This window comes from Anomaloglossus baeobatrachus, chromosome 12 (assembly GCF_048569485.1).
Source record: "Anomaloglossus baeobatrachus isolate aAnoBae1 chromosome 12, aAnoBae1.hap1, whole genome shotgun sequence".
NCBI classification, from domain to species: domain Eukaryota; kingdom Metazoa; phylum Chordata; class Amphibia; order Anura; family Aromobatidae; genus Anomaloglossus; species Anomaloglossus baeobatrachus.
In genome coordinates, this window is record NC_134364.1 from 27,253,521 (window position 1) to 27,280,805 (window position 27,285).

General features: G+C 42.6%; 1 protein-coding gene across 9 annotated transcripts in view; it reads left to right on the forward strand.

Moving 5' to 3' along the window:
• LOC142258359 (ryanodine receptor 3) overlaps positions 1-27,285 on the forward strand; it is an 847,167-nt gene that overhangs the window by 781,989 nt on the left and 37,893 nt on the right. For all 9 annotated transcript variants that reach the window (XM_075330934.1, XM_075330936.1, XM_075330935.1 and 6 more), the window contains 5 exons: positions 18,030-18,088; positions 20,021-20,192; positions 23,112-23,198; positions 23,721-23,927; positions 25,416-25,546. In XM_075330934.1, the coding sequence (XP_075187049.1) occupies positions 18,030-18,088; positions 20,021-20,192; positions 23,112-23,198; positions 23,721-23,927; positions 25,416-25,546 (656 nt within the window). The remainder of the gene's footprint in view (positions 1-18,029; positions 18,089-20,020; positions 20,193-23,111; positions 23,199-23,720; positions 23,928-25,415; positions 25,547-27,285) is intronic.

Genomic DNA, 27,285 nt, shown 5'->3' on the forward strand with positions numbered 1-27,285 from the left:
AATATTACCTTGTATTTTTCTTTTCTACAAAACTTGAGGTTAAGAGGATAGGAATAAGAGGAATCAGGAGGTATGCGGATACTCTGCAAGTAACGGAGGTTGCTTGTCTAGTCAGGGGGAGATTCTGCAGGGCTGATGGTATGCATCCTCTTGTGATGGTGCTCAAAGAGAGTATGTGGGACCTTGAGTTGATGAGGTCAACAATCTGTTGTATTTTTCTCCACCCACTCACTGATTTCCGCCCATCCTGGCAAAGCCGGTTATCAGCAGATGGACTATTGTCCATCTGCTTTTGTCTAGACATTCCCCTATCCAAGGCATTTGGTGTAGAGAAACTTCTGATTATATATACAGTAAGACCAAATGTTTGGACACACCTTCTTATTCAAAAAGTTTTCTTAATTTTTATGACTCTGAAAATTGTAGATTCACATTGAAGGCATCAAAACTATGAATTAACACATGTGGAATGGAAATACTTAACAACAAAGTGTGAAACAACTGAAAATATGTCTTATATTCTAGGTTCTTAAAAGTAGCCACCTTTTGCTTTGATTACTGCTTTACACACTCTTGTCATTCTCTTGATGAGCTTCAAGAGGTAGTCACCGGAAATGGTCTTCCAACAGTCTTGAAGGAGTTCCCAGAGATGCTTAGCACTTGTTGGCCTTTTTGCCTTCACTCTGCGGTCTAGCTCATCCCAAACCATCTCGATTGGGTTCAGGTCTGGTGACTGTGGAGGCCAGGTTATCTGGCATAGCACCCCATCACTCTCTTTCTTAGTCAAATAGCCCTTACACAGCCTGGAGGTGTGTTTGGGGTCATTGTCATGTTGAAAAATAAATGATGGTCCAACTAAACGCAAACCAGATGGAATAGCATGCCGCTGCAAGATGCTGTGGTAGCCATGCTGGTTCAGTATGCCTTCAATTTTGAATAAATCCCCAACAGTGTCACCAGCAAAGCACCCCCACACCATCACACCACCTCCTCCATGCTTCACGGTGGGAACCAGGCATGTAGAGTCCATCAGTTCACCTTTTCTGCGTCGCACAAGGACACGGTGGTTGGATCCAAAAATCTCAAATTTGGACTCATCAGACCAAAGCACAAATTCCCACTGGTCTAATGTCCATTCCTTGTGTTCTTTAGCCCAAACAAGTCTCTTCTGCTTGTTGCCTGTCCTTGGCTGTGGTTTCCTAGCAGCTATTTTACCATGAAGGCCTGCTGCACAAAGTCTCCTCTTAACAGTTGCTGTTAACCAGCGATTTCTGAGGCTGGTGACTCGGATAAACGAATCCTCTGCAGCAGAGGTGACTCTTGGTCTTCCTTTCCTCGGGCGGTCCTCATGTGAGCCAGTTTCTTTGTAGAGTTTGATGGTTTTTGCCACTGCACTTGGGGACACTTTCAAAGTTTTCCCAATTTTTCAGACTGACTGACCTTCATTTCTTAAAGTAATGATGGCCACTCGTTTTTCTTTACTTTGAATTTGTATTATGGCAAGAAAAAAAGCAGCTAACAGTCTATTTAGTAGGACTATCAGCTGTGTATCCACCAGACTTCTGCACAACACAACTGATGGTCCCAACCCCATTTATAAGGCAAGAAATCCCACTTATTGAACCTCACAGGGCGCACCTGTAAAGTGAAAACCATTTCCGGTGTCTACCTCTTGAAGCTCATCAAGAGAATGCCAAGAGTGTGCAAAGCAGTAATCAAAGCAAAAGGTGGCTACTTTGAAGAACCTAGAATATAAGACATATTTTCAGTTGTTTCACACTTTTTTGTGAAGTATTTCATTCCACATGTGTTAATTCATAGTTTTGATGCCCTCAATGTGAATCTACAATTTTCAGAGTCATGAAAATAAAGAAAACTCGTTACATGAGAAGGTGTGTTCAAACTTTTGGTCTGTACTGTGTGTGTGTGTGTATATATATGTATGTATGTATGTATGTATATATATATATATATATATATATATATATATATATGTATATATATATACAGTTAGGTCCAGAAATATTTGGACAGTGACACAAGTTTTGTTATTTTAGCTGTTTACAAAAACATGTTCAGAAATACAATTATATATATATAATATGGGCTGAAAGTGCACACTCCCAGCTGCAATATGAGAGTTTTCACATCCAAATCGGAGAAAGGGTTTAGGAATCATAGCTCTGTAATGCATAGCCTCCTCTTTTTCAAGGGACCAAAAGTAATTGGACAAGGGACTCTAAGGGCTGCAATTAACTCTGAAGGCGTCTCCCTCGTTAACCTGTAATCAATGAAGTAGTTAAAAGGTCTGGGGTTGATTACAGGTGTGTGGTTTTGCATTTGGAAGCTGTTGCTGTGACCAGACAACATGCGGTCTAAGGAACTCTCAATTGAGGTGAAGCAGAACATCCTGAGGCTTAAAAAAAAGAAAAAATCCATCAGAGAGATAGCAGACATGCTTGGAGTAGCAAAATCAACAGTCGGGTACATTCTGAGAAAAAAATGAATTGACTGGTGAGCTTGGGAACTCAAAAAGGCCTGGGCGTCCACGGATGACAACAGTGGTGGATGATCGCCGCATACTTTCTTTGGTGAAGAAGAACCCGTTCACAACATCAACTGAAGTCCATAACACTCTCAGTGAAGTAGGTGTATCTGTCTATAAGTCAACAGTAAAGAGAAGACTCCATGAAAGTAAATACAAAGGGTTCACATCTAGATGCAAACCATTCATCAATTCCAAAAATAGACAGGCCAGAGTTAAATTTGCTGAAAAACACCTCATGAAGCCAGCTCAGTTCTGGAAAAGTATTCTATGGACAGATGAGACAAAGATCAACCTGTACCAGAATGATGGGAAGAAAAAAGTTTGGAGAAGAAAGGGAACGGCACATGATCCAAGGCACACCACATCCTCTGTAAAACATGGTGGAGGCAACGTGATGGCATGGGCATGCATGGCTTTCAATGGCACTGGGTCACTTGTGTTTATTGATGACATAACAGCAGACAAGAGTAGCCGGATGAATTCTGAAGTGTACCGGGATATACTTTCAGCCCAGATTCAGCCAAATGCCGCAAAGTTGATCGGACGGCGCTTCATAGTACAGATGGACAATGACCCCAAGCATACAGCCAAAGCTACCCAGGAGTTCATGAGTGCAAAAAAGTGGAACCTTCTGCAATGGCCAAGTCAATCACCAGATCTTAACCCAATTGAGCATGCATTTCACTTGCTCAAATCCAGACTTAAGACGGAAAGACACACAAACAAGCAAGACCTGAAGGCTGCGGCTGTAAAGGCCTGGCAAAGCATTAAGAAGGAGGAAACCCAGCGTTTGGTGATGTCCATGGGTTCCAGACTTAAGGCAGTGATTGCCTCCAAAGGATTCGCAACAAAATATTGAAAATAAAAATATTTTGTTTGGGTTTGGTTTATTTGTCCAATTACTTTTGACCTCCTAAAATGTGGAGTGTTTGTAAAGAAATGTGACAATTCCTACAATTTCTATCAGACATTTTTGTTCAAACCTTCAAATTAAACGTTACAATCTGCACTTGAATTCTGTTGTCGAGATTTCATTTCAAATCCAATGTGGTAGCATGCAGAGCCCAACTCGCGAAAATTGTGTCACTGTCCAAATATTTCTGGACCTAACTGTGTATATATATATATATATATATATATATATATATATATATATATACACACTAGCTGTAGTACCCGGGATGGTAACTGTCTCTCTCCCAGTCTCTGTCGCTCTCTGTCTGTCTCTTTCCTGGTCTGTCTGTGTCTATGTCTCTGTCTGTCTTTGTATCAGTCTATCTGTCTCTATCTCTGTGTCTGTCTGTCTCTATCTCAGTGTCTCTCTCTATCTCTGTGTCTGTCTCTCTCTTTCCAGGTCTGTCTCCTTCCTCGTCTGTCTCTTTCTAGATCTGTCTCTTTCCCCGTCTGTCTCTTTCCAGGTCTGTCTCTTTCCCCGTCTGTCTCTGTCTGTCTCTTTCCCTGTCAGTCTCTGTCTGTCTCTTTCCCAGCCTGTCTCTGTCTGTCTCTTTTCCCGTCTGTCTCTGTCTGTCTCTTTCCCCGTCTGCCTCTGTCTGTCTCTTTCCCCGTCTGCCTCTTTCCCCGTCTGCCTCTTTCCCCGTCTGCCTCTTTCCCCGTCTGCCTCTTTCCCCATCTGTCTTTTTCCTCGTCTGTTTTTTTCTGTCTCTCTGTCTGTCTTTCCTCATTTGTCTCTTTCCCCGTCTGCCTCTTTCCCCGTCTGTCTCTTTCAAGGTCTGTCTCTTTCCCTGTCTCTTTGTCTCTATCTCTCTTTTTCTTTCCCCATTTGTCTCCTTTTAGGTCTGTCTCTTTCCCAGGTCTGTCTCTTTCTCCGTCTGTCTCCCCGTCTCTTTTCCTATCTCTTTCCCTGTCTGCCTTTGTCTATCTCTTTGTCTGTGTCTTTTCCTGTCTGTCTCTTTCCCTGTTTGCCTGTTTCTGTCTGTCTCTTTCCTTGTCTGTATCTATTTCTCCATCTGTTTCCCCATCTGTCTCTATCAACGTCTGTCTCTTTCACCATCTATATTTGTCTGTCTCTCTGGCTGTCTCCTCTTTCCCTGTCTGCCTGTCTCTGTCCCTGTCTGTCTGTCTCTTTCCAGGTCTGTCTCTTTCCAGGTCTGTCTCTTTCCAGGTCTGTCTCTTTCCAGGTCTGTCTCTTTCCAGGTCTGTCTCTTTCACCTTCTGTCTGTCTCTATCTCTCTGTCTATTTGCCTGTCTGTCTCTCTCTCTCTGTGTCTCTGTCTCTCTCTGTTTCTTTCTCTCTTACCATCTCCCCACTGACATCATATTACCTCACACATAAGCTTCTTATACTAACAATGTCCTTTGTTCCTATAGCAACCAATCACAGCTGCTATTAAAACGAGTAGTTCCAGACTCCATTTACTTTAATGGAGACATGTTTTTTGGAGAGTAACTGTAAAGCGCGGGGTTAAATTTTCCTGTCAAAACATAGTCTACGACATTCCCTGGGTCACATGAAACGTCTGTGCAAAATTTCGTGATTGTAAATGCTACGGTGCGGATTCCTTTAGCGGGCATACACACATACGGTACACACACACAAACATACACTGAGCTTTATATATGATATGTATATATATATATATATATATATATATATATATATATATATATATATATATATATATATATAAAATGTGACCATGTGTATATATTTATTTATATACAGTACAGACACACCTTCTCATTCAAAGAGTTTTCTTTATTTTCAGGACTCTGAAAATTGTAGATTCACATTGAGGGCATCAAAACTATGAATTAACACAAGTGGAATGAAATACTTAACAAAAAAGTGTGAAACAACTGAAAATATGTCTTATATTCTAGGTTCTTCAAAGTAGCCACCTTTTGCTTTGATTACTGCTTTGCATTCTCTTGATGAGCTTCAAGAGGTAGTCACCAGAAATGGTTTCCCAACAGTCTTGAAGGAGTTCCCAGAGATGCTTAGCACTTGTTGGCTCTTTTGCCTTCACTCTGCGGTCCAGCTCACCCCAAACCATCTCGATTGGGTTCAGGTTTGGTGACTGTGGAGGCCAGGTCATCTGGCGTAGCACCCCATCACTCTCTTTCTTAGTCAAATAGCCCTTACACAGCCTGGAGGTGTGTTTGGGGTCATTATTCTGTTGAAAAATAAATGATGGTCCAACTAAATGCAAACCGGATGGAATAGCACGCCGCTGCAAGATGCTGTGGTAGCCATGCTGGTTCTGTATGCCTTCAATTTTGAATAAATCCCCAACAGTGTCACCAGCAAAGCACCCCCACACCATCACACCTCCTCCTCCATGCTTCACGGTGGGAACCAGGCATGTAGAGTCCATCCGTTCACCTTTTCTACAAAGACACGGTGGTTGGATCCAAAGATCTCAAATTTGGACTCATCAGACCAAAGCACAGATTTCCTCTGGTCTAATGTCCATTCCTTGTGTTCTTTAGCACAAACAAGCCTCTTCTGCTTGTTGCCTGTCCTTAGCAGGGGTTTCCTAGCAGCTATTTTACCATGAAGGCTGCTGCACAAAGTCTCCTCTTAATAGTTATTCTAGAGATGAGAAGGTGTGTCCAAACTTTAGGTCTGTACTGTATATATGTATATAGACATGGGCAAACATGCATACCTATATACATGGGCCTACATATTGGGACACTTCCCTCTGCAGCTCATCTCTAAGGGTTAATGATATCCTGTAACTTTTCAGAATGACAGCAATATTGCAGTTCGCCTGCATACTTGGGGCACAATCTAAGGGAATACAAATGTATTTTCATGTTGTACATGTGTAGCATACAATTTATTGACATTTTTACAGTCTAATTCATCATAAAAGCGCAAGTGTCAACATTCCCATCTCCGCAGCGGCCACACAATACGATGACGGTAATTCAGTTCTATTCAATAACTCAGAGACCGGGGACAGTAGATAATTATGTAAACTGTGGTGGATATGTAATGGGAAAAAGATCTGCATGTCTCAGCTCACTAGTCATTAAAGCTCAGCTAATGTATCACAGCATGAGATTCCTGTGTCAAGTAATACAGGCTTTGCCTTGTTTTTCCATAAATCATATATTGTATTCCATCAGATATAGGCAATTATTTCACTATTGAAGACTCTCTAAGGCCAAACTTGAGGTTCACAGGCCTTCATGTCCCCCCCACCCCCATTTTGCTAAAAACAGCTGTAAAAAATGTCTATTGTTACACCGTGTTCCGTGTAGAGGGAACAGTACATGAGCACCTTTATGAAGGTCGTAGTGGCCCCTTTATCTTTAGGGCCATGGTGTAGCTGCACAGGTTGCACCAATGATATGTTCATATCACATTCTGCACACTACATCAGATAATACTTATGTAATATGTCTGCCTAAATTATTTTCTTCCTCGAGTCATTTTATTGGCAATATCACTGGCTATACATCAGCTGATAACATAGAATCACCATTCTGAATCCTTGTTGTGGTCCTAGAGCAAATTGCGCCACACATTAGTGTGATTGGGAGTTACTGTGTGGATGACAATGGGCACATCATTCACATGAAGAAGCGAAGGAGAATGGTGATTGTAGGAAGAGAGGGGGCGGAGGATCAAGACCAGAGACGCCCATTGGACCGGACTGTTTGTGGGTATAATAAAAGGTCTTTTTGAACTATTCAGAGGAGATCGGAGACATACATACGACTTAATAAAATGCTGTAATATCGACCATATGGGAACACCTGGTGACAAGTTCCCTTTAAGCCAAAGTTTCTGCCAATTCGCCATCAGTTACCTGGTGTGCTACTATTGACACTAATGTGCTAGAAGAGTTAAGCCTGCTTTACACGAGACGACCGATTGTGCGATAGCACGATCAATCGTACCTGCCCCCGTCGTTTTTGCGTCACAGGCAATTAGTTACCCGTGGTGCACAAACTCGTTTAACCCCCGTCACATGTACTTACCTTCCGGACGACCTCACTGTGGGCGACGAATGTCCACTTCCTGAAGTGTCACAGCGACATCACACGGCAGCCGGCCAATAGAAGCGGAGGGGCTGGCCCACCTCCTTCCTTCCATTAAGCCATCGGGTGCCGCGGGAGGCAGGTAAAGCTGCTGTTCATCGTTCCCGTGGTGTCACACGGATCAACGTGTGATGCCACGGAAAGGATGAACAACCGCCGCCATTTTAATTAAACAATTTTATGAAACCTAGCGACGAGTACACGACTCACGATTTGTGAGCGATACTGCGTCGCTAGGAGGTGTTACACGAGACGCCGTCGTGTACGATGCCAGATGTGCGTCACGAAAACCGTGACCCCGACGATGCATCGCACGATCAGTCATCTCGTGTAAAGCCCGCTTTACTGTCTGCCCCTCACTAATGCACCAATGACTATACCTGTATCGTGTCTCGCAGTAGGCATATTAAGATAATTTAAGCACATCTAGCGGGTTCAGATAACAGTGGTGGGCAGAGCACAGTTTGTACGGCAGGGTCATTTTCCATCTCGAGAATCACTGGATTTCTCTCTCCTATAGAGTGTAAGATCTTATGGTCAGTATAGTCCTCTCTCTCTCCTGTAGAGTATAAGCTCTTATAGTCAGTGGGGTTCTCGCACTCTCTCTTGTAGACTGTAACATCTTATGGTCAGTATGGTCCTCTCTCTCTCCTGTAGAGTCTAAGCTCTTATGGTCAGTGGGGTTCTTGCACTCTCTCATGTAGAGTGTAAGATCTTATGGTCAGTATGATCCTCTCTCTCTCCTGTAGAGTGTAAGCTCTTATGGTCAGTGGGGTTCTCGCACTCTCTCGTGTAGAGTGTAAGATCTTATAGTCAGCAGGGCCCTCTCTCTCCAGTAGTGTAAGCTATGGTCCTCTCTCTCATACAGTGTGAGCTCTTATGTTCATTAGGGTCCTCTCTCTCCAGTAATGTAAGTTCTTATGGTCAGTGTGGTCCTCTCCTGTAGAGTACAAGCTCTTATGGTCAGTATGGTCCTCTATCTCCTGTAGAGGCTAAGCTCTTATTGTCAGCAAGGTCCTCTTTCTCTTGTAGAGTGTAAGCTCTTATGGTCAGCAGGGTCCTTTCTCTCCTGTAGAGGCTAAGCTATTATGGTTAGCGGGCTTCTCTCTCTTTCCTGTAGAGTGTAATCTGTTATGGTCAGTAGGTAACTCCCCTGTAGAGTACAAGCTCTTATGGTCAGTATGAACCTCTCTCTCTCTCCTGTAGAGTGTAAGTTCTTATGGTCAGCAAGGGCTTCTTTCTCTTGTAGAGTGTAAGCTCTTATGGTCAGCAGAGTCCTCTCTCCTATAAAGTATAAGCTCTTATGGTCAGTAAGGTTCTCTCTCTCTCCTGTAGATTGTAAGCTCTTATGATCAGTTTGGTCCTCTTTCTCCTGTAGAATGTAATCTCTTATGGTCAGCGGGGTCATCTCTCTCCTGTAGAGTGTAAGCTCTTTAAAGCAGCACTCCAGTATTTTTTGTTTATTGCACTGTTAGAGTGGTGCTTTAAATGTAAGTCCCCTGAGAAATGTGTTATATACCCCTAACGACTGCTTCACCTTCGATCTCCGCCGCCCCAGTGTTTCATGGAGCCAGAGGTGACAACTCAATACAAGTCTATTAGAGCCTTAATCTGGCCTCATAGAGCTGGATTGAGAGCTTGTGACGTAATGTGTGACTTCGGGGCCAGTCTGAAGTTACAGCCACAATATGGCGCCGCAGGACCAGAGTGGTGTCAGTAAAAGGTGAAGACGCCAGCGCTGACCAGAGCATGAAAGCTTCATATATTTCTATGAGGCTGTGACGTTCAGATCAGGAGAACTCCCGGCCAGTCCATGCAACAGACTGCAATGCAACAGACTGGCCGCGGGTCTCCTGACCTTGTGAAACTTACCGATTGGCAGTCATGTAATAGCCTTTTTACAGAGACATACCAAGCTTTGCTATGTGCACTGAGCGATCTCTATAGCCATGCACATTGGTCTCTGCAGCACGAGTCCTATTTTCACAGAGCAATGTGCTACCGAGAATGATGATCATATGTGCAGCACAAAAGATCATTTCTCCCGATGAATGAGTGTTTTGCTCGTTCATTGGGTTATTGGCTTCTCTCCACTATCATTGTACTTTCCATACTCATTATTCTCCATTTCTATTCATCTTTTTTTTATCCTTATTAAACGGATGCCATCATGGTCATGATCCTCTTATGATCCTCTATTAATCCTACACTGATTGTAGTGTAAAGTAAAGGTGCATATTCTTAAAACCTAAACATCACTAAGGACCTTAAATCATTGAAATCCAGATCAAAAATGTTTTTCTCATTTGTTTACGGCTGAACACGATCGATTCCAATTTTCCATCAGAAATAACATGATTCCATTGTGTATTCAGCGCTAGTATTATATGTTATCATTGTATGCATTGGGTGAACAGTATATATATGACGAGGTAATGTCTCCGAAACCATAATTACAGTCAAACAAGAATACAAGCAAAGAATGAGCAACTGCAATGTCCATAGTATTCTGTATTCTTCCCATCAATTATGTGACTATGAAATGATAGCATGGATGTCTCCCGTGTGTAGTTCTCTACACCATTGTACCCAAGAATTTAGCGCCGCAGTCATTGTTATCACGTTCTCTGATGAAGCCTTCTTTCTTAACATAGATCCACTTTTACTGACAACCTTTTTCATTTTTGTTGGCTCCACTGTTCAAGAACTGACGTAGGATTATACTTGTCGTGTCTGGAAATAAATGACTTTGGACTCTTACTTGTGTTTTTTTTTGTTAAAACTTCTTCTTTCCACCTGACAATAACATTTATAATTCACTATCTGAGCTATGGATCATCTTAGTATCAATGAGTTCTCTTCTATTGCTAACTTATTTATGGTAGAACTTAATAAGAAAGTAGCAACAGCTAAATGAAGATTGTATTCTGTGTTCATGTATACAATACTGTATACAAATATTACCTTATTAATAAAATGCAAAGATTATGTACTGTTTAATAAACAATCCTCTGATTGCAGTTATAGTTAAAGGGAATCTGTCAGCAGATTTTTGCTACTTCATCTGAGAGCAGCAGAAGGTAGGCAAAGAGATTCTGAGTCTAACCACATTTAACTTAAGGGGGCTTTACAAGCTACGACATCGCTAATGCGAACTCGTTGGGTCACGGAATTAGTGACGCACATCCGGCCGCATTAGCGATGCCGTTGCGTGTGACACCGATGAGCGATTTTGCATCGTTGCAAAAATGTGCAAAATCGCTCATCGGTGACATGGGGGTCCATTCTCAAATATCGTTACTGCAGCAGTAACGAGGTTGTTCCTCGTTCCTGCGGCAGCACACATCGCTTCGTGTGACACCGCAGGAACGAGGAAACTCTCCTTACCTTCCTCCCGGCCACAATGCAGAAGGAAGGAGGTGGGCGGGATGTTACGTCCCGCTCATGTCCGCCCCTCCACTTCTATTGGGCGGCCGCTCAGTGATGTCGCTGTGATGCCGCACGGACCGCCCCCTTAGAAAGGAGGCGGTTCGCCGGTCACAGCGACGTCGCCGGGCAGGTATGTGTGACGGGTCTGGGCGATGTTGTGCGGCACGGGCAGCGATTTGCCCGTGTCGCGCAACAGATGGGGGCGGGTACCCACACTAGCGATATTGGGACCGATATCGCAGTGTGTAAAGCCCGCTTAAGATTAGAGGGTGCAGCCGTTCTGATTTTATCTCAGAATTGAGTGTAGCACTGTGTAAAGCACTGTGGAATTAATAGCGCTATATAAATGAATAAAATTATTAAAAAATTATTATTAGCAGAGCTGGGAGCTGCCCTTGCTAGCACCAGGCTCTCAATAGAGATTGTGCATTGACTGTGTGAGCAAAATACACTCCTCCTATGCCACTGGAACTCCAAATTATTAAGATTTGTTTTACCACCACTTGGGAAATCATTGCAGCACACACGCTTTGTGGTGTACTGAAAGTTTCTGCTTTATTACATCATGTGACCAGTTTATATAGTATCCCAAACAAAGAAATAACTTCTCAGAACTATGCACCAATAAGAGCCGCAGGGGTGTGAATAGACATGTCAATCGTCCCTGACCATCAGTGTTAGATGAGCCCTATGATATTCAGTTATAAGACAAGATGATTTCTATAAGAACAAAATGGATTGTTTTCTTTCGCAACTGTGAGGTGTCAATCACAGCAAGGGGTGTGCAGGTCTGCTTTGCACAACCAGAGGAGTCACACCAATGTTAATCACAGAGCAATAAACCATTTAGTATGAGCAAACAATAGCTGACACACAGATAAGAGAAAATAGATGTTTTTACTTTTTTTTTTTTAAACTCTCACAGCATGCTGTCCTCAGCTTACATAGCAAAATCCTGGTGACAGATTCCCTTTAAATCTGCTCATTTTCTGAAATATTCATCTTTCAATTTCTGAATATTTTTTTTACCTAGACACTTTTTTTAGATTGTTTTTTTACTATTTAAATGATAAGAAGAAGCTTTAGTCGATTCTTCGTACAGGAAGACATGTAGGTTGTAGTATTTGTGTCTCTGATTTTGTAGACAGAAGGATGTACTGTCAACTTAGCAGGTTGATTACCAATCTTCACTCTAAAGTGGGCTTTACACACCGACATCGCTAGCGATGTCGCTGGTGAAAGCACCCGCCCCCATAGGTTGTGCGTCACGGGCAAATCGCTGCCCGTAGCACACAAAATCGCTTACACCCGTCACACATACTTACTTGCCTAGCGACGTTGCTGTGGCCGGCGAATTGCCTCCTTTCAAAGGGGGCGGTTTGTTTGGCGTCACAGCGGCGTCACTAAGCGGCCGCCCAATAGAAGCGGAGGGGCGGAGATGAGCGGCCGTAACATCCCGCCCACCTCCTTCCTTCCTCATTGCAGGTGGCCGCAGGTAAGGAGATGTTCCTCGTTCCTGCGGTGTCACATGTAGTGATGTGTGCTGCCGCAGGAACAACGAACAACCTGCATCCTGCAACAGCAACGATAATCGGGATAGGAACGACGCGTCAACGATTAGGTGAGTAATTTTGATCGTTAATGGTTGATCCTGCGTTTCACACGCAACGATGTCGCTAACGAGGCCAGATGTGCGTCACGAATTCCGTGACCCCAACGCCATCGCATTAGCGATGTTGCTGCGTGTAAAGCTCGCTTAAGGCTATGTGCACATGTTGCGTCGTGTACATCCTGAAATCTCTGCAGCGATTTTACAGCACATGTGCGCTGCAAATCGCTGCAGAAACACTGCTTAATGGATGCAATGTGTTTGCAGCATAGATGCTGATTTCATGCGCTCAGGATGCTGCCTCTCCCATAGACAGAGTGGGAGCAGCATCCAAAGCGCACAAAAGAAGTGACATGCTGCATTTTTAAACACAGAGATTGTCAAATTTTTGACACTCAAATCTCTGCGTTCAGAAAAGCATCGTGCGCACGGATTATGCACAATCTTCATAGATTGTGCAGGGGATGCAGGATGCATGCATTTACGCTGCAGTGCTAGACGCAGCGTAAATGCATGAAATTACGCAACGTGCGCACACAGCCTAACCTAAGCACAGAGATGGTCACATATGATGTTGCTCTGCAAGATTCCTCAGCTATGTCAGTGGAACAAGTGGAAGGGAGGTGCATTGTGATCCAGGATGGAGAACACTGACATTTTTTTTTTAACCACCTACATTACTGGACAATTTTGTTTTTTTGTGTTGAAAGAAGAATGGTCACTTGCTCAAAATAATGTTGTTAAACATCTTAAAAAATCCTTAAGTTCCCCTGATTCTGCAACTTATTTTCACTTTGCTCTGCATTGCTCCATTGCAGAGATCTTCACATTTGTCGCGTTTGGAGCGCAGTATGTGAAATCTCTGCTTGTAGTTCAACTGGCCATTGCTTCAGAGCCTCTTTCTGGGTGTTTGCTTTCACCCCTCCCTCCCGGATGCAAGCATTCCTAATTATAGCTCTTCAGTATGTGAAGCTGATAGACTGCAAGATCAGTTGCCAGCCTTTGATTGACAGTGTCTTGAAGGGAGGGCTGAAACCCAGAGATTCTAAAGAAATGTTCAGTTGCACTACAAGCAGAGATTTCACATACTGCGCTCCAAAAGCAACAAATTTGTATATCTCTACCTATAGAGAGACTCAGCACAAAACAGAAAAAAAAAAAGTGGCAGAATTGGGGGAACTCAAGGATTCTTACAAGGTATTTAAAGCACCACTACACCCCCTTTTTTTTTTTATACTAATCTTGCAGTAGATGTGACCTGGCATTATGATTGTTTAGGTCAGTATAACTAAGATAATACCAACTTCATAAGGTTTGTTTTTTTTATTTGGAAATTTTAGTGGTTTAAAAATGATCAAAACTTTAGTGAAAAGAAACCCATATATATTTGGTTTGTGTTTCCATTTTCTGAGATCTAGAACCTTTTTTACTTCTTCATTGATGGAGCGGTGTATTATGCGCAACAAAATGACATTGTTATTGATACCATTTTGAATCACATACAATGTTTTGATCTTTATTATTGCATTTTTGGGGCAATTGAACCAACTGGAAAAGTCAATTGTTTTTTTTTCTTCTCTGTGCTTAACGTATAGCTTAAGTAATTTTAGATTTAATATAGATTTAACTAAAATGTAATTACTATAGATTGAACAATAAATTGTACAGGTATGAGAAAACCAAATCTTCATTTTTTTAATTTCTTTGTTTAACTGGGAAAAGAGGGGAGTTCAACTTTTATATTTTTTAAATTTTATTTTACTTTATTAAGATTACTAAGGGACTTAAACCTGCTATCATTTGATTGCTTATGTATATGTAGTTAAACTGATGTTCTGTTAAAGAGCTGGTGCACAGACTGGACTTCATAGGAGAACCAACATGGCCACCATAGGGTACTTCAGCAGCACAGTACCTCACTGACACTCTGTGATCGTATTATGGGGGACCAATGGGTGCCAGTGCATGCATACACCAGTAATCCAGCCCCTTAAGTCTCACTGTCAATAAGTGAAAGGGAGCATTTAGAGGGAATCTGTCAGCAGGTTTTTGATACCTCATCTGGGAGCAGCATAATGTAGGCAAGGAGATACTGAATCCAATGGTGTATCACTTAGATTACTAGGTGCAGCTTATCTGACATAATCAGTTTTTAGATTTAACCATCTAGCAGAGCTGAGAGAGCTGCCCACACCTACACCAGGCTATCTATGGAGATTATACAAAAACAGTAAAATCACAGGAGGGAGTGTGCAAAACTGGTGTGTGGCCCTTGTAACATGCTCTCTTCAGCTTACATAGAAAAAAACTGCTGACAGATTCCCTTTAAACATCAGAACTGCTAATCATGTTCTGCTATTACAGAAGGATCCTGGCTGTGTTAAACATCTGGCATATGCTAGGTATGATGCAGGATAAGTTCCTGACCTTGCTCCAATCAGGGCTGTGGAGTCGGTAAGCCAAACCTTCGACTCCGACTCCGACTCCGACTCCTCAAATTCTCTTGCACCGACTCCGACTCCGGCTCCGACTCCGACTCCGGCTCCGACTCCGACTCCTACATATATTGCTTATAGTTAGGTGAAAAATTTATTGTAGTACATGAATATGTGTATGTGAACATTAGACATTTAATAATTTTTATGATACAATAATCAAGATATTTGGATAGAACATAAAATATATTTATTGGATACAACTTTAGAACACAAAAAACTGTAATAAATTGTAAATATGTAATACACTATGTAATATACAGTAGATTACATATATATCTTGTGTGTGTATATACACTGTGTATATATATATAATATTACATATTTACAATTTATTAGTTTTTTGTGTTCTAAAGTTGTATCCAATAAATATTTTATGTTCTATCCAAATATCTTGATTATTGTATCATAAAAACAATTAAATGTCTGATGTTCACATTATACTACAATAAATTTTTCACTTAAATATAAGCATTATACTAAATGTTATTATTTAGTAAAATATTCAGCACATTCTGCATTGCACTCCTGTCCCCAATTTATTATATATTTTAGGAGTCGGAGTCGGTGCATTTTATACCGACTCCAACTCCGACTCCACCAAAATGAGCTCCGACTCCGACTCCGACTCCACGACTCCGACTCCGACTCCACAGCCCTGGCTCCAATCCCCCCATGTAACAGTAAATGGAATCTGTCAACAGGTTTTTGCTAACTCCTCAGAGAGCAGCATAACATAGGCAAAGAGATCCTGAATCCAACAATGTTTCACTTAGATTACTGGGTACAGCCGTTCTGACACAATCAGTTTTTAGATTTTGCCATGCATGGGAGCTAAGAAAGCTGCCCCTGCCAACAACAAGCTCTCTATATAGAAAGTCTGTAGAAAATTAGCTTCTAATCACAGAAAGGGATATGCTGACTAGCTTACCTCTAGCTGACCTAGTCTGGCAATCAACTAGTCTTCTTCCTGAAGCTAAAATAAACATTGCAGATAAACAACTGAATGGACCTTCATAAGAGACGCATTGCTGAAATATGTGTGTTAACCCCTACAGCATGCTGTCTTCAGATTACATATCAAATACCTGCTGACAGATTCCCTTTTAAAGGAAAACTCCAGGTGATAACATTAAACTACTAGAAGTGCAACTGAAAGGCCCCACATTGAGTGCTAGATTGTCGGACTCCTAATGCGCTGTCCCTTCGCACTAGATTTTTTGTATTGAGAATGAGCTTCAGAGATTAAAGGTTGTATAGTAGTAGTTGAATGCTATAATTGGTGTTGAATACTAAGGATTACGTGCTGGGGTTTCCTATTTTTGAGCTTGATGCAAATTCAAGAATTCGGACCCTCTCGATCTAAAGGGTAACATTTCTCCTTGTGGAGAATGACATGCCTAGCATGCCTGTGTCAGGAGGCTTATGAGCCATACAGTGCTCATCTAGGAATGAAAATATGCAAATTACGTCAACTCTAGTGCCACCTATTGGAAGGAGCCATGCTAAAACTCAATATCAACCCTTTAACGATCTTCATGATATATCAGTTATTGATAAATGTTATCTGCTAATACCACTTTTAAGGTGGTAAGGTCCAGTCACACATAACGAGATCGTTACTACGTCACAGTTTTCGGATCGTTGTTAAATCGTTGGTGAGATTGTTGGTGAGATGTCAGTCAATTTGCCAACGACTTTAGTAACAATGCAGCGACCTGTATAACAATCTCGTTGGTCGGTGGGACCCTGTCACACAGCAGCTATGTAACGATTTCGACCTCGAATAAGGGCGTAGTTTGACGCTGTAAGCCACGTAGGCGTGCATATGCGTCGCCTTTTCCACACCCCTCCGCTCCGATTGGTGGCCAATACTGCATTCTGATTAGGCGGCCGGCCTAGAAGACAACTTTGTATCGCTTCATCTTTTGTCCCTTTTTGAGCCTTGCTTTGAGGATAGAACCTGCGACTCCACCCGGATTCATTCCTACTTTATTCCCGGTTGCTTGCTTGCTTTTCGGATCGAAGCTGCATCTGCACCTGGATTCATCCCTCCTTCGTTCTATCCTCAAAGCAAGGCTCAAAAAGGAACAAAGCATGAAGCGATACCCAATCAGAACGCAGTACTGTTCTCAGCGCCAGTCAATCGGTGCAGAGGGGTCGCAGAAAAGGTGACGCAACTACACGCCTACGTGTCACACTTTAATTTCTCATCTCGGTCCTTAACGAGATTGTTGGTAGGTGTCAAACATAGAGATCCATCCTGCCCAGCCGGACTCCAATGAGCCGAAAATGGCCCAGGACATTCAGCAACGACCAACGATCTCACAGCAGGGGACGGATCGTTGGTACGTGTCAAACATAATGAGATCGCTGGTGAAGTCGTTGTTTCGTCACAGAAACTGTGACGTAGCAACGATGTCGTCAGCGATCTCGTTATGTGTGAAGTGGCCTATAGGCTAGCAGATCAGCAAATACAACTGTATGGATTAAATTATTTGTGTTATGGTTTATGGTTTCACTGGGAAGTATTTTGATTAAGGCAAAAAATTTAACATATTCACATTCAGTGATTGTATTCATGTGTGGATCGTCAAACTTTTTTTTTACTTGGTTGATCCGGCAGAGCCAACCACAGATCAAGTTGCAGTAAAGCCAATCTTTAAAGCAGTTCTGAAAAAATTCCTTATCATTTAAGATGAAGCGTGAAAGAAATTACCAGAGGGAACAACTGTAGAAAAGGTTTCTGGTATCACTTGCACAATCTTGTCTTGTTTAATTAGTTTAGCTGCAAAAAAAATCTACTTTATCCTGTATGAGTAAAGCAAGCCAAGGATCTGGAATATGCACAGATAACCCGGCTAATTGAATTCTTTTAATAGTAATAAAATAACGCAAATCACCCTACAATGAATGTCTTACCTTGTTATTGCAGGCAGCGGAAATTGCGAAAGAAAACGAGGACAACTCAAAAGCGGAATCCGAGAAGGCTGAGTAAGTGCCCTGAAAAGTCATCTATAAGACAACACAAGAAAACGGAGCTCTGGAGTGTACGACATCTTGTGGTGTTCTCTGTACTCTTCTAGATTCTGGTTATTTCAGCCCATTTCTCACACCCCCTCGCTCAGTTTTCTGTAATGTTTGATTTAATAACTAATGAGACAATTATATATAAAAAAAAAATACTGATCCAACCAGAACACCACCAGTATTATATTATACCTGGGGTTCCTTAACGGACTAAATTATTTACGTTTGTGCTTTCATCTGTTCCTCGCCTTCTACCAAGAGCAATAACTTTTTTTTATTCTACCATCTACATAGTGCATATTTAAGGGCTCATTTTTCCATGTGATTTTTTTTTTGCAGCGTTCATTGCATGCTAAAAATGAACCATAAACAGGTCAGCGATGCCAAAAATTCATGTATATTTTTCTATTTCAAAATTAAAAAAATAATTTAATATTGTAATAATATATATATATATATATATATATATATATATATATATATATATATATATATAATATATACATATATATATATACAGTTAGGTCCAGAAATATTTGGACAGTGACACAAGTTTTGTTATTTTAGCTGTTTACAAAAACATGTTCAGAAATACAATTATATATATAATATGGGCTGAAAGTGCACACTCCCAGCTGCAATATGAGAGTTTTCATTCATTTTGCCCCATATTGTACTGGAAACATAGAAAAAAATCCTAATATTGAGAAATTATAAAAAAAAAAATCACAATTCTGACGTTTTTTTTTTGAAAATTATTTTTACAGTGTTCTTTTTGTGCTACAAATAAACTCCCAATAAAATTATCCTCATTAGTATGATTATGGCCATACCAAACATGTTCAGTATATTATTTTAGTAGTAAAAAAAAAACAAACTGAAGTTTTGTAAAAAAAAAAAAAAATAAATAAATTAGGGGGTTGTTTTTCAATATTCCAAAACCTGGAACGTTTTAATTTTTCAGTCAATGGAGCTGTCTGATGACTTATTTTTGTGAGGCAAGACAATGTTTTTATTGATACCATTTCGGGATAGATATGACGTTTTGATTACGATTTAAACAATGGGTCATTTTTGGACTAAACATTATTTTTAAGATATTGTCGAATGATTTAGCAGCTTCTTTCTTCTACTGCATTGTTATGTCAATTACTATTAAAGGAAACCAGACCGGTCAAGAAATGCTATTTACCTGCAGCTGGCACACTGGAGCAGGGGCTATAGGGACAAAATTAAGTTTTAATATCTCTGTAACCGCTTTTTTCAAGTCACTGGGCCAGTGCAAGAAGCCGTTATTGTACGGCCGGGTACACATATCCGGCTTTTCGCCGGTTTGACGGATGCGGCGCACGCCAGTACAGTGTATACAGTACATTGGCAGCACAGCAAGCGCCGGTCACATGCTGTCATGTGACCGGAGCATGTGACCTGGAAGTTGCGGCGCTGCCACTGTACTGTATCATACTACACTGGTGTGCGCCGCATCCGTCAAACCGGCAAAAAGCCGGATATGTGTACCCAGCCTTACTGCTCACTATATAGACAGCATGGCTGTGATCACTCCCCCTGACTCATTGATTGACATGCTGCACCGCAGAGTGTGAGCACAGAGTAGTCTGTGAATAAAAGTCCAAGTAAGTGATTACAGAGGCTCTTATTTTACTGCCTAGGCCTCCATCCAGATTATGACTACCGTCAGCCATATACTTTTTGAGTGTACATGACCTGCAATGGCCACAAATGCTTATGTATGCTTAGCCTAATGTAAGGAGTATTTTGGATTTTGGGTAGAAATATGGATATAAATCATGTTATAAAGATAATGAGGTAATAGTCATTTTAGTGAGAAGAAATATTGTAAGTCATTTGCTAAGCATGGTCATTGGTCCTTTTTAGCATGGAAGATGGCGAGAAAAAGGACAAAGCTAAATCTGAAGAACAATCTGAATTGTTGGAAAGTAAAGAGGGGCCAAGAATAAAAAGAAGGCGAGGCCAGAAAAAAGAAGAGCCTGAAGCGTTTATGGCAAATTTCCTTGCTGGACTGGAAATTTACCAAACCAAAATGCTGGTAAGAGATTACACTTACTTTTACTGCTAAATATATGGGCAAGGTTTAAATATTAACATATATCAGTTATGAGAATAGATCTTAAAGGGGTTGTCCACCACTAGGACAGCCCCCTTTTACACTCCATGTTTTCCTCCATTAAAATAAAAATCTTATACTTGCCTCCCGTGCCGGTGTGGTTCCAGCGGTGCTTGTGCTCACCTTCCTAGATCTCATGCAAGCTCACACCCAAGCACCCCCGGCTTCCCTCTTCCCTCTATACAGAGAAATGAGTGTGTCGCACAGGGATAGGGGGTACTCGTATCCGAGCCAAGGGGTCACTTTTGTAGGTGTACGGTGGCGTGACCCGGTCTGTGATCCCAGGCTCCACAGCAAAAAGGGGATTATATACAGGGGAGATTTGGTGGTCCATGTTCCGTGACGCCACCCGTGGTGTGCGGTTAGGTAATGGAGCACCGCCGCTGACGGTCACAGGATCCCGGGGATGGTAATGGGCAGCAAGGTGGTGATTTTCCCTCCACGGGTAGGGTGTTGATGTCCTGGGACCCCGGTGTGATGGATTGGGGAGTAACAGGTGCAGTCCACGGCTTGGACCGGGTGGTGCAGGAGTACTCACAGTATAAGGCAATAACTGACACGAGTCCAAGAATTAACCAAGTTGCTGGTAACTGGTGCCCACGGCTGCTGTGAGGACGGGTCCCACACCTGTGTGTGTAATTCGGGTGTTTTTCTCCTGCCTGGTATCTGTGTCTGCTCCGTACACAGGTCTGGAGTGGGTTCCGACAGTCGGCACTGGGGGGCCACTACCCTCTCCCGGTCCACTTCAGGTCCCACAAGCGGCTGGCCTATTCCTGAGGCCCTCACTGCCACTTCTCCTAGCCCCACACAGGGGCTGCTTCCTGACCTCTCTCCTCCTGCAGACTGACTGAAACTACACTCTGCTCTCCCCAAGCTCCTCTCTCCCCCTCCTGTTTTCCTGAGGAGGGGGCTAGTGGGGCCTGATTGGCTGGTGTGTATTGGTGTGGGAAACTCCCCAAGGGAGAGTGAGCTCTGCACCATAAAGATGTATGCAAACCTCTGTGACACCCTGGTTTTGCCAGGGCGGCACATGAGCACCACATAGTCCTCCATACAGTATAATGGGCTTCATATAGTGTTCCATATTGGGCCCACGTAGCCCTCCATACAGAATAATGGACCCCACATAGTCCTCCATACAGAGTTGAGCACTACTCAGTTCTGCATACAGTATAATGGCCCCACATATTCACCAAGATGTCTGTTTGATACACGGTCTGCTATGTCAGTTTAGAGTAATATAGCAGAGCTGTGTCAGTGTGTTCAGATCACTGCAGCGTGATGATTTTTCTGAACACAACAGCGGTGGTGGTGAGTAGTGATCTGTAGCCGTGTATAGTAATGAAGTCAGGTTGCGATCACCGCTCCCCGCCACCGATACTCCCCTCACCCAGGATCTCTGCTCCTGTCATCTCCAGCTACAGTGCAGTAGATTAGATCGGACAGTGACTGCAGACTCCTATGTACAGGGGCTACCGTGTTTCAGGTAAGTGTCGTTACACACTTGGCTGCAGAAAAAAATTATACAAAAAAAACCCCTACTGAAACAGTGAATTTAATTTTGTAGTAAACATAACTGATTATATAATCAATAATAATGAAAAAATAAAAATTGCGGCACCTTCCCATTTATGGCTGCAGGTCGTCAAGTATAGACCCACTCTTAAGACGGCGTTACACGCTACAATATATCGTGCGATCGCATGAGCGATCGCACCCGCCCCCGTCGTTTGTGCGTCACGGGCATTTCGTTGCCCGTGGCGCACAATGCTATTAACCCCCGTCACACGTACTTACCTCCCTAAAGACGTCGCTGTGGGCGGCGAACATCCTCTTCCTGAAGGGGGAGGGACGTTCAGCGTCACACAGCGGCCGCCCAATAGAAGCGGAGATGAGCGGCTGGAACACCCCGCCCACCTCCTTCCTTCCTCATTGATGGCGGGACACAGGTAAGTTGTGTTCGTCGTTCCTGAGGTGTCACACGTAGCGATGTGTGCTGCCTCAGGAACGACGAACAACCGGCGTGCATAAGGAGGAACGACATTATGAAAATGAACGACGTGTCAACGAGCAACGATAAGGTGAGTATTTTTGTTCGTTAACAGTCGTTCGGAGGTGTCACACGCTACGACATCTCTAACGACGCCGGATGTGCGTCACAAATTCCGTGACCCCGACAACATGTCACCCGACATATCGTAGCGTGTGACAGGGCCTTTAGAAGTCGAGCACATGGTGAATGAGATAAGGGCAGGTTATGTGTCCTGCTCAAGACTGCCTCGGTCACAAAGCATGCCAAGGAGACATTCATAGCAGTCAAATGGTTTTAAAAAGTACAAAAAAAAATTAGGTGATACATTCTATTTAAGGAAAAAGTGAGTAGGTACGAGTTAAATAGCTGGAAAATGATGAAAGGTTCAAAGGATGAGCCTGGGGCAACCCGCAAGGATATAGGCATAGTGACCCATTTTTCCTTTACACTCCATGCATGATGGACTTGCTACATTTTCCAATGACGACCATGGAGGAATAATGTAGCTGCACTTTGCATTGCCCTACTTGTGCAATGTCACACTGTTTCAGAAATGATCTCTCTTGCTTTAAATTACTGCATTGTGCCTCTGAAGAAAAGAAAAGTTACTTAGGCAAGGCAGAGGTAGGAATGAATGTTTGCATTTGATAATCATCACTTCAACATTCAAACCAAATGACCAGAATTGAAAATGATCAAATATCCCTTGAGAGACGGCAGTGACATACTTGGAATTCTTTATAACTAAATATAGATCTAAGACGTGCTGGAAAGGCTTTAATCCTTATATTTCTTCTGTCTCTTTTCAGAATTACCTCGCAAGAAATTTCTACAATCTCCGATTCCTCGCTCTGTTTGTGGCGTTCGCGATTAACTTCATTCTGTTGTTCTACAAGGTAATGCCTTTTATATGACACCATTTTCTATTCTTTATCATACAGGGGTCTTTTGTCAGTGTGCTTTACTAATAGAAGTTTTCTCACTTTGTTGGATGTATTGTCTTCTTACGAGGAAGACTGTCTTTGAAGACAAACTCTGTGCCTCTTCTCAAGACAAGCTTTCATCGTCAGCTGCTGTACTGTGCTGTCTTGAGCCCACGAGCTCCTCATTATGTTGCTCCGCTGCCGGCTATGTGGTAGGAAGGTTAAACAGTGAACAGAGAAATGTATTTAAGGCTTCTATGTACTTGGGTTTGTAAAGACCTTGTCTGAAAATCATAAAAAAAAATACATAAAAGTCTTGGGAAATTTTAATACCAGAAACTTTTAATTTGACTAGTTAGGACGTTGGCAATGTAAACCAAGCGAATGCTTCATTAGCCTTGATATACTGCACTTGTATATGGCTAACCTAAGACTTACAGATACTTCAGATCACACAGCCATTAAATACTATTTTACTCCAATGCGTATTCCTAGGTCACAGAAGAGCCCGCAACTGAAGAGAACGATAATGATTCCAACATATGGAACACATACCAAGAAGACGAGGAGGAGGTAGAAGAAGGAGCGGTTTATTTTGTCCTGCAGGAGAACACCGGTTATATGGCTCCAACACTGCGTATATTGGCTATTATTCACACCATCATCTCTTTCCTTTGTGTTATTGGCTACTACTGTCTTAAGGTACTGAGCATCAACGTTTATTTCACTGCATAGATGTTTTTCAACTTTTTGCATACCAAAGCAGGTACCATGAACCATCAACCGGTCTTTACAGAATAATGGTTAGCTGCCGACAGACACAGTCATCCGCATTATACTGATAATTCACACATTCGTGAGAACTGGTCATTAATGTTTAACAAATGTCATACCAGTGTGCAAATTTCTCAGGTAGATCATAATCCACAAATAATTGTAAGCAAGGGACATCATTACTACAGTCCTTTGCATGCAATGGATTACACAGTAGGAAGACTTATCTTCTTCCTATGGTTGTAGTGGCCCCCAGGCCGCTGCATATGTGGGGTTTCTGCCCCTATAGCTACCATTGGCATATAGCCGTTTAACTTTGCATCTTCTGTGTCACAATGATCCCCACATTGTCACATGGAGTTTTGCTCTAAACCTGCCGAGTGTCAAGGTGGCATCAGACGCTGTTCACACTACAGTCTGACACTCCACACTATGGAGTATGGTGTTTTCGAGTTACACAGATAGACTCAGGCGTCGACATGCTGTGTGCTCATTAACTCAGGCTAGTAAGAGTTAACCTCTGCTAGCCTGCTGGTTACCTTTGGCATCACATGTTGTTGGAAACCTATTACATTTATTCCCCTCCTTTTTAAAGTGCCGGAATCCGTCTTCCCATGGAAATTATAGTTTATTGCGGTGTTGGTCTGTGTGCTATTGTGTCCCAGTCCTGCGGGTGATTATATTGCGTGGTGCTTGGAGTTGTTGTGGAGTTCTGTCATATTCTTGTTGGGTAAGATCAGGGCTGGTCAGAAGCAGGGCCAGGAAGACGGCTCAGACATCCTCACCTTCAAAGGTAACACTGAGTTAAGGGATAGCTAGGGTCCCCCTAGTCTGAGGGACAGTCTAGGAGCGCTGGTCCCCTGCTCTCCTCCAGCCACGCACACATAGTACTTGCATGTATAGTACATAAGTACTGATTGCACTTTATCATCCATTTATGAAAGGTTAGAAATCTAATTACCATATATCCCTTGATAAGACTGGATGAGAGGATATAACCAATAAACGTAATATTGTTTAATATACAATAGATTTTTGCATCCATTGTGCTTCTCAAAACAATTGCACCTTAGTTCCCAAATAAAAGACAAGGCTAGAGTTCAATACCGTGTCTTCTACGCAAACATAATCCCTAAAGAAAAAGGAGAGACTTGATTATTAATGTGTGAACACCAGCACATACATAACTAAAGCATTTTCTTTGGGATTCATTTGCAATGAAAATGTGTTTATTCCTCTTGGGAATAAAAAATGAAATGCACAGAAAAAAAACATATTTTGTGCACATCATACATAACGTGAAGTGATAGATGGATCCATTCATTCCTGTCTGTTCCTCTTACAAGGTGTGAAATGATAATGCCGTTACCCGGATGTTAATCGTTCCTCGCTCATCCTTCTGTCCTTTCCCCATAGGTTCCTTTGGTGGTATTTAAACGGGAGAAGGAAATTGCTCGCAATGTAGAATTTGATGGTCTGTATATCACAGAGCAACCCTCAGATGATGATATCAAAGGGCAATGGGATCGTCTTGTTATAAACACCCCGTAAGAAATCTGGCTATTATTCTTCTAGTGTATTACCTGTTGTGTCTATGTAACAAACTGAAGTTTGCTAATGTGGCAGTTGTGCTGTAATCACAAAATATTAGTTTAGGTTATCTGTAGAGTATTCTATAATAAGGGTTTTCCAAATTAGAAATACATGACTGCTTTCTTGAGCTGCTTTCACACATTCGTTTTTTGCTGTGCGGGACAATCCGGCTCTTTGAGGAAAAAACGCAACCGTTTTTTTTGCTGCCGGTTGCATTTTTTCCGCATAGACTTTCATTAGTGCCGGATTGTGCCGCATGGCCTTGCGTTAGGTCTGTTTTTTGCCGGATGTGGCATATTTAGCCCATGTGGCGGCCAGATGGAACGGTGCCTGGCACGTTTTTTTGTCCGGCAAAAAAAAACGCATCGTGCCGCATCCGGACGATGCAGAGCTTTTTCCAATGCATGCCTATGAATGCCGGATGCGGCGCGATGTGGAAAAAACGCATCCGGCCGCCGCATGCGTTTTTTTTGCACTGCGCATGCTCAGTAGCGTGCCGCAACCGGCAAAAAACGGACGGGCCGCATGTAAAAACTTATGCAAAGGATGCGTTTTTTTCGCCGCATCCGTTGCATAGGTTTTAGAGCCGGATTTAGCCGCACTGCTCAAACCGGATGTGTGAAAGCAGCCTTACAGAAACAGCCCCAAGCTTGTCAATAGATAGTGTTTGCTAATTCAGCTCGGCTCTATTTGAAGGTGCTATGTCAGCACAGAATGACTGTGCACTTTGTGCACTCTTAGCGTGGCCAAACATTTAAGTGTAGCTTCCCACCTACTTGTTTTCCCTCTATCTCCACCCTCCTGTTCTTTAATTGACAACTCTGTCTTCACACAGCCAGAGTAGGGTGGAGGTAGTTGGAAAGCAAGCAGGTGGGATTTTGCACTTACGTGCTTGCCCCATCATAATGCACCAAGCGCCTGTGCTTGGTTTAAACAGTCATTCTGTGCTGACAGCAGAGTCCCTTTAAAGGGAACTTAACAGGTCCCCCATGCCCTCCCACCCTCCAGCATTTATTTATTACTAAACACCCTACCCAACAAGCCTTATATACTGACTGACACCTGAACACACTGAAAAAAGGTCTATATAAAGTCCTTTTCCATATGTAAATTATTCCTTTGACTAGTTGATGGAGCGTTACTTCCCCAGACTAGTCTGCCCTCTCCACATGTTTATCACTCCCCTGTGGGCATACTAACATGATTTGCAGAGAGGTGGCATCATCGCCAGCTCCTGGAAATCTCACGCATGCCCACGGTTTTCTTTCCCAACATCGTTGCTTCTCTGAAGCTGGGTGTACACTTCCCGGTTTCAGAGAGGCACACTGCGTATGTCCAAAAGACAAACCTCCGTCTTCTTCACTTCTGGACATGCACAGTGTTTCTCAGAAGCCAGGAAGCATACACCTAGCTTCAAAGGCGCAATGATGTTAGTAAAGAAAGCCGCATGCATGCGTGAGATTGCCAGGAGCTGTCAACATTCTGCAAATCGTGTTATCATGCACACAGGGGAGTGATAACATGCGGAGAGGGCCAACTAGTCTGGGGAAAACAATGCCCCATTGACTAGTCAAAGAGGTAATGTACATTGATGTTCATGAGACGTTTGTATTGTGTGGAGCTCATGCTCAAGAGGTTTTTGTATGGTGCGGTGCTCATGCATTTGCACTACCGCTCCAGTCACTGTCTATAG